Source organism: Anomaloglossus baeobatrachus, unplaced genomic scaffold (assembly GCF_048569485.1).
Source record: "Anomaloglossus baeobatrachus isolate aAnoBae1 unplaced genomic scaffold, aAnoBae1.hap1 Scaffold_31, whole genome shotgun sequence".
NCBI lineage: Eukaryota > Metazoa > Chordata > Amphibia > Anura > Aromobatidae > Anomaloglossus > Anomaloglossus baeobatrachus.
Genome location: NW_027442512.1, coordinates 321,896 through 329,400, shown reverse-complemented (window position 1 = coordinate 329,400; position 7,505 = coordinate 321,896). Strand labels below are relative to the sequence as shown.

Sequence of the window (7,505 nt, the reverse complement as noted above, 5' to 3'; positions counted from 1 at the left end):
AATGGGTTCAACACATGGAGGTGTGCTCTTTCGGAGCATAATAGAAGACTGTGCACCTCCTTGTTGGCTCCAGCCCCTTTGATAACCTGGGTCCGCCCCAAACCATGGTGAACCACAATGCACCTCCTATAGACAAAAGTAGAGTGACACGTCATGAGTGGCATAACTAGCGTCCTATTTGGAAACGCAACTTCAATGATGACCTCATGGCTGCCATGACCCAAACACCTCACCAGTCATCGTCTGACCATCAATAATGCGATGACAAGTCATAGGTGTGGGCCTCTGCAAGCCATTTGGGAGGACACCTGATGCCCTGTGGTCTATATGGGACCCCCACATCAGGGCCAGGGCCAAAGAGTTCATTACCGGACCTAGTCTCTGATGCAGGAAGTGCCTGAGCATGCTCAGTAGCATGAAATACAGTCTCTGAAAAAAGACTATCAGCTTTAGCATGGTGTCTAGGCACAAAACAGGACTTAGACCCGGCACGGAATGCAAGCACCTGTGCAAAGAGGCTTTTCACACTTAGTGTGGGAGCATGCGCTGTATCCCGAAATGAAGACTTAGCGTCAGGAATGGCACAGTCAGGCTGAGCATACTCACTAGGCGAAACACTGTAATTATGCTGCAGCTGGGGTACATCGGCACACGCATGCGCACTTGCTGCCTCTCCACACTTAGACATGGAGGGGAAATTTGTCTTGGAGATGCTGTCTATGAACAGAAGGAAAAGCTAAAGGAAGCCTGACTTTCTATCTCTCCGAATTATGAAATGCAGCAATGAATTCCATGAGTTTGCTATAACATTAGCGTAGCAAAATGTGCATGAGGGTGTGATGTAGAGGTGCTAGAAATAGCTTGTCACCAGTGGGGCACTAATGGAATACAACAGCCAGTTCTATGATGCCACAAAATGGCAGTATTTTGTGCTATCATTATAGCTTATTAAAAACAGAGCACGAGGTTGTCATGCAGAGGTGCTGCACATAGATTTGCAGTAGTGTGAATAGACAAAAGTATAATAGCCACGTTTAGGATACAACTAGGTACAGTGAGTGTTTGCTAGTATAATGGCTGAGTTTAAAAAAGTTAGAGTGTGCAATGCAGGCAGACGTGCTGCAAATAACGTTCCAATACTGTGAATAGACAAAAGTACAAAAGCCACGTTTAGGATACAACTAGGTACACTGTGTGTTTGCTAGTATAATGGCTGAGTTTAAAAAAGTTAGAGTGTGCAATGCAGGCAGACGTGCTGCAAATAACGTTCCAATACTGTGAATAGACAAAAGTACAATAGCCACGTTTAGGATACAACTTGGTACAGTGAGTGTTTGCTAGTATAATGGCTGAGTTTAAAAAAGTTAGAGTGTGCAATGCAGGCAGACGTGCTGCAAATAACGTTCCAATACTGTGAATTGACAAAAGTACAATAGCCACGTTTAGGATACAACTAGGTACAGTGAGTGTTTGCTAGTATAATGGCTGAGTTTAAAAAAGTTAGAGTGTGCAATGCAGGCAGACGTGCTGCAAATAACGTTCCAATACTGTGAATAGACAAAAGTACAAAAGCCACGTTTAGGATACAACTAGGTACACTGTGTGTTTGCTAGTATAATGGCTGAGTTTAAAAAAGTTAGAGTGTGCAATGCAGGCAGACGTGCTGCAAATAACGTTCCAATACTGTGAATAGACAAAAGTACAAAAGCCACGTTTACGATACAACTAGGTACACTGTGTGTTTGCTAGTATAATGGCTGAGTTTAAAAAAGTTAGAGTGTGCAATGCAGGCAAACGTGCTGCAAATAACGTTCCAATACTGTGAATTGACAAAAGTACAATAGCCACGTTTAGGATACAACTAGGTACAGTGAGTGTTTGCTAGTATAATGGCTGAGTTTAAAAAAGTTAGAGTGTGCAATGCAGGCAGACGTGCTGCAAATAACGTTGCAATACTGTGAATAGACAAAAGTACAAAAGCCACGTTTACGATACAACTAGGTACACTGTGTGTTTGCTAGTATAATGGCTGAGTTTAAAAAAGTTAGAGTGTGCAATGCAGGCAGACGTGCTGCAAATAACGTTCCAATACTGTGAATTGACAAAAGTACAATAGCCACGTTTAGGATACAACTAGGTACAGTGAGTGTTTGCTAGTATAATGGCTGAGTTTAAAAAAGTTAGAGTGTGCAATGCAGGCAGACGTGCTGCAAATAACGTTCCAATACTGTGAATTGACAAAAGTACAATAGCCACGTTTAGGATACAACTTGGTACAGTGAGTGTTTGCTAGTATAATGGCTGAGTTTAAAAAAGTTAGAGTGTGCAATGCAGGCAGACGTGCTGCAAATAACGTTCCAATACTGTGAATTGACAAAAGTACAATAGCCACGTTTAGGATACAACTAGGTACAGTGAGTGTTTGCTAGTATAATTTCTGAGTTTAAAAAAGTTAGAGTGTGCAATGCAGGCAGACGTGCTGTAAATAACGTTCCAATACTGTGAATAGACAAAAGTACAAAAGCCACGTTTAGGATACAACTAGGTACACTGTGTGTTTGCTAGTATAATGGCTGAGTTTAAAAAAGTTAGAGTGTGCAATGCAGGCAGACGTGCTGCAAATAACGTTCCAATACTGTGAATAGACAAAAGTACAAAAGCCACGTTTACGATACAACTAGGTACACTGTGTGTTTGCTAGTATAATGGCTGAGTTTAAAAAGGTTAGAGTGTGCAATGCAGGCAGACGTGCTGCAAATAACGTTCCAATACTGTGAATTGACAAAAGTACAATAGCCACGTTTAGGATACAACTAGGTACAGTGAGTGTTTGCTAGTATAATGGCTGAGTTTAAAAAAGTTAGAGTGTGCAATGCAGGCAGACGTGCTGCAAATAACGTTCCAATACTGTGAATTGACAAAAGTCCAATAGCCACGTTTAGGATACAACTAGGTACAGTGAGTGTTTGCTAGTATAATGGCTGAGTTTAAAAAAGTTAGAGTGTGCAATGCAGGCAGACGTGCTGCAAATAACGTTCCAATACTGTGAATAGACAAAAGTACAAAAGCCACGTTTAGGATACAACTAGGTACACTGTGTGTTTGCTAGTATAATGGCAGAGTTTAAAAAAGTTAGAGTGTGCAATGCAGGCAGACGTGCTGCAAATAACGTTCCAATACTGTGAATAGACAAAAGTACAAAAGCCACGTTTACGATACAACTAGGTACACTGTGTGTTTGCTAGTATAATGGCTGAGTTTAAAAAAGTTAGAGTGTGCAATGCAGGCAGACGTGCTGCAAATAACGTTCCAATACTGTGAATTGACAAAAGTACAATAGCCACGTATAGGATGCCACTAGGTACACTGAGTGTTTGCTAGTATAATGGCTTAGTAACAATGAGTTGTAGTGTGCAATGCAGGCAGACGTGCTCTGCAAATGTCTTTGCACTAGTGGGACTATAGCAAAGTCCAGTAGCCACGTTTAGGATGCCACTAGGTACACTGAGTGTTTGCTAGTATAATGGCTTAGTAACAATGAGTTGTAGTGTGCAATGCAGGCAGACGTGCTCTGCAAATGTCTTTGCACTAGTGGGACTATAGCAAAGTCCAATAGCCACGTATAGGATGCCACTAGGTACACTGAGTGTTTGCTAGTAAAATTGCTTAGTTTAAAAAAGTTGGAGTGTGCAATGCAGGCAGATGTGCTCTGCTAATGTCTTTGCACTAGTGGGACTATAGCAAAGTCCAATAGCCACTTTTAGGATGCCACTAGGTACACTGAGTGTTTGCTAGTAAAATTGCTTAGTTTAAAAAAGTTGGAGTGTGCAATGCAGGCAGATGTGCTCTGCAAATGTCTTTGCACTAGTGGGACTATAGCAAAGTCCAATAGCCACGTATAGGATGCCACTAGGTACACTGAGTGTTTGCTAGTATAATGGCTTAGTAACAATGAGTTGTAGTGTGCAATGCAGGCAGACGTGCTCTGCAAATGTCTTTGCACTAGTGGGACTATAGCAAAGTCCAATAGCCACGTATAGGATGCCACTAGGTACACTGAGTGTTTGCTAGTAAAATTGCTTAGTTTAAAAAAGTTGTAGTGTGCAATGCAGGCAGACGTGCTCTGCAAATGTCTTTGCACTAGTGGGACTATAGCAAAGTCCAATAGCCACATATAGGATGCCACTAGGTACACTGAGTGTTTGCTAGTATAATGGCTTAGTTAGAATGAGTTGGAGTGTGCAGAGGACAAGAGGGTACAGTGGCAGGATTGTGGTGCTCTGGGTAGAGGAATGGAAGCCTGCCTTTCTATTCCCTCCTAATGGTGAAATGCAGGGAGGAAATCCCTGACCTGGGCTACACAGACGCTGTTGCTGTTTGCAGGACCTGTCACCTATGGCTCTCTGACCCTGCCGCTTTGAGCCCTTAAAAGGACTGCTAGAAAGTGCTCTCCCTAAGCTGTCTAACGCTGTGTATGCAGCGCATACAGCTGTATCGGCTATAGGACTCAGGAGGACGGAGCTGCGACACTGATGTCTGACACCAAAGACGCAGAAGGCAGATAATGGCGTTCGTGAAGAAAATGTCCGGTTTTATAATGCAGGGACATGTGACATGCAGATCCTATCACACATGCCGTTGCTTCTCTGGCTCAAAGTCCACTTAGCTGTGTGTGTGTCTGTGATTGGCTGACATGCTGGCCCGCCCCACAAGACGCGCGCGCTTAGGGAAGGAAGACAAGAAAAAAAAAAAAAAAAATGGCGATCGCCATTATAGAAACAGCAGTGATCTGAAGGCGCTGTTCACGCACACTATACACTGAAATGTGATAATAGTTTGATTCACAGAGTGACTTACACTATTACAGCAGAAACCAAGCTATGATTTAGCTGTTTTTTGGCTGCTAGAACCGTTCTCGAACGTTTCTAGAACTATCGAGCTTTTGCAAAAAGCTCGAGTTCTAGTTCGATCTAGAACATGCCCCAAAATCACTCGAGCCTAGAACTGGAGAACCACGAACCACGAACCGCGCTCAACTCTAATTATGAATGGCTCAGTCACAGAACAATCTGATACATTTACAGAATATCATTAGAGCATTAGAACACATCATTTCTGCTTATAGGGTCAAATATCATCTTCTGTAAAGCTATATTGCTGACCACACAATACTGTGTCAGTCTGCTTAACTAGCTTAATTTTGCTTACATACAAATGACCATACAGCTGTGTTGAGAGATACCATACCACAGGCTCATCAATGGTTGCAAAGAGCTATGCAAAACTGCTTATGTAGGCAAATTGAAAAGTCAGTGTGATTAGATAATTTAGCCTTCACAAAAGTAGCCACTACTCGGTCATTACTGTTTGAATCAGTAGTAAAGCATTGTAATATTTTATCGAATGATGTACCCCGTGCTAAATGGTACAAAATGTAAACGCAGTACTGCCCGCAAACATGTGAATATGTTGATTGTAATTTATTATTTTGATAACAATATAGTTCAGCGTTTCTGTTTAAGAAGCTTACAAACTCAGCAGGAAAAATTATGGAACAAGGCGGGTAGCCATAACTATCAAAGAATATTGCTTTCTTATCATCGCAGAGTACAATTAATATCCAATGACGGCCGCTTTGACTGGCGGTGTCTGTGTTCACGATGTAAGCAGCGGGTCTCTGATTCACTCTATATGACGGTAGCAAATCACACGGAAACACACCGGCAAATATACGTTCTGTATAACGATCGGACTTCAGCAGATTTGTGAGTTGCAGGGTATTCATAATTAGATATAATCAAATAATACTTCTCTTCTGTTGTTGATTTCAAGTATAGTTGAGCTGAGAGCATATACGATCATATTTACAGTATGTGGTGTAGCTACCGCAAACCGCACTTCAGCGCGTAAGTTACCGGTTTTCACAAGCGAGAAATGACCACCGGGCTCTTGATCGGGGGATAAATCAAATGCAAATAATGTGAATCCATCCATAAATTCTTCACGGTCTATTGCCAAAGCAGAATCGGACCTTTGTTTCCCAGAAATCTGGGCTAACGACATAAACTCTCGAACGGCTAAATCAACATTGAAATTAGGTTGGTATGGCCGTGCTGGTATTTGTTGGCCATCGACATAAATTGCTGTCTGGCTTATGTTGAAATGAGCAAAGCACAAACGATTTTTATTATATGAGCCACTAAATGGTTCATTATCTACAAATCCTAATATTACTGTTGAAGGAATTTGGCCTAAGAAGAGGTTTTCGTGGTTTGAAATACGTGTACCAGCCGGTATACTGAATACTTTCATGCAGGCCCTATCAATAGCATATTTGGCTGTTGCAGCTAGTAGGGCTTGACTGTGGCCTATTCGTACAGCTGGAGAGACCTGCAATCTTTTTACATACAGAGCAGCGTGTGAGATTTGCACTTTATATTGCTCAGCATCAGCGGACATCAAACAAAAACTATCCTTATATCTTGACAACTTGATCTTGAGGTCAAGTCCGTTAAGTATGAGCTTTGGTTGATTAAATATATCTCCAAAAATTGGCCCCATGAGATCTACAGGTTTAGAGTTGGATGATATAAAGGCTCTTTTGACAAAACCAGCATTTGCGCCATCCAAGGTCCGATCATTATGATGTCCTGCAGTGTCTTTATAGAACAATCCAGCAGTAAATTGCGATGATAATGTTTGTGAGCTGTAATTTAAAAGTGTTTCAATGTACGCTCTATAACTGTAGAGGTTATCCGACTGTGAGATAAGGCGATCGCCCAGAGTGATGTCAACCTGATTAAAGAGCGTAGCGAGGGGGTAATTTATAAAAGATACCCTGGCGTCAGCGCCGATAGCTGTATTATCTTGTTTGACGATGCGGCAATTTATGTACAGCAGCGTATTGTTTAGATCATAATAATATTCACCGCTGCCCGATATAAAAAATTCCAAGGGTGCATTGTCTGACAGAGCCGCAATAGGTTGAACTTCTACAAAAAGCGATTTCTCTATACTTGTCTGTGTTGGAGGGAGGTCAAAAATATCCAGTTCGGATTTTGCACACTCGATCGATGCTTCATGTATGAAAGCCATGATAAGCGATTAGAAGATGTCACCGAGAGAGCGTCTCACCCTTTTCTGGCGGTTTCGTCTCTTGGAGTATTTTTAACCATGTGCATAGGGGGTTGTGAATAATGAGCCTGCCTTTTTCTTTTCTGCTGTTTTTTAGCAACATAAATAATTCCAGAGCCCTCCTGCGGGTCCGTGTTTATCCGATTCATTACGGCTGATGAGAGGGATGTGACCGCATCTTTAGCTATGTTTTTGACAGCTGTCTTTACGTGCGGTTTTACTAATTCTATACCTTTCCTGAACAACGGTACGGCTCGCCTAAAAAGGCCTCTAAAAATACCTGCAAGACCCCCGCCATACATGTGCGCATCACCGCGAAAGCCCTCTAAACCATGGCCCGTTTGAGCCATATAATACCTTGCATAAATTGC

General features: G+C 42.0%; 1 protein-coding gene across 1 annotated transcript; it reads right to left on the bottom strand.

Moving 5' to 3' along the window:
• Positions 1–5,787: 5,787 nt before the first annotated feature.
• Positions 5,788–7,095, bottom strand: LOC142268807 (uncharacterized protein F54H12.2-like). Its single transcript, XM_075332367.1, has one exon. The coding sequence runs from the start codon at positions 7,093–7,095 to the stop codon at positions 5,788–5,790; it is 1,308 nt and encodes a 435-aa protein (XP_075188482.1).
• Positions 7,096–7,505: the final 410 nt, after the last annotated feature.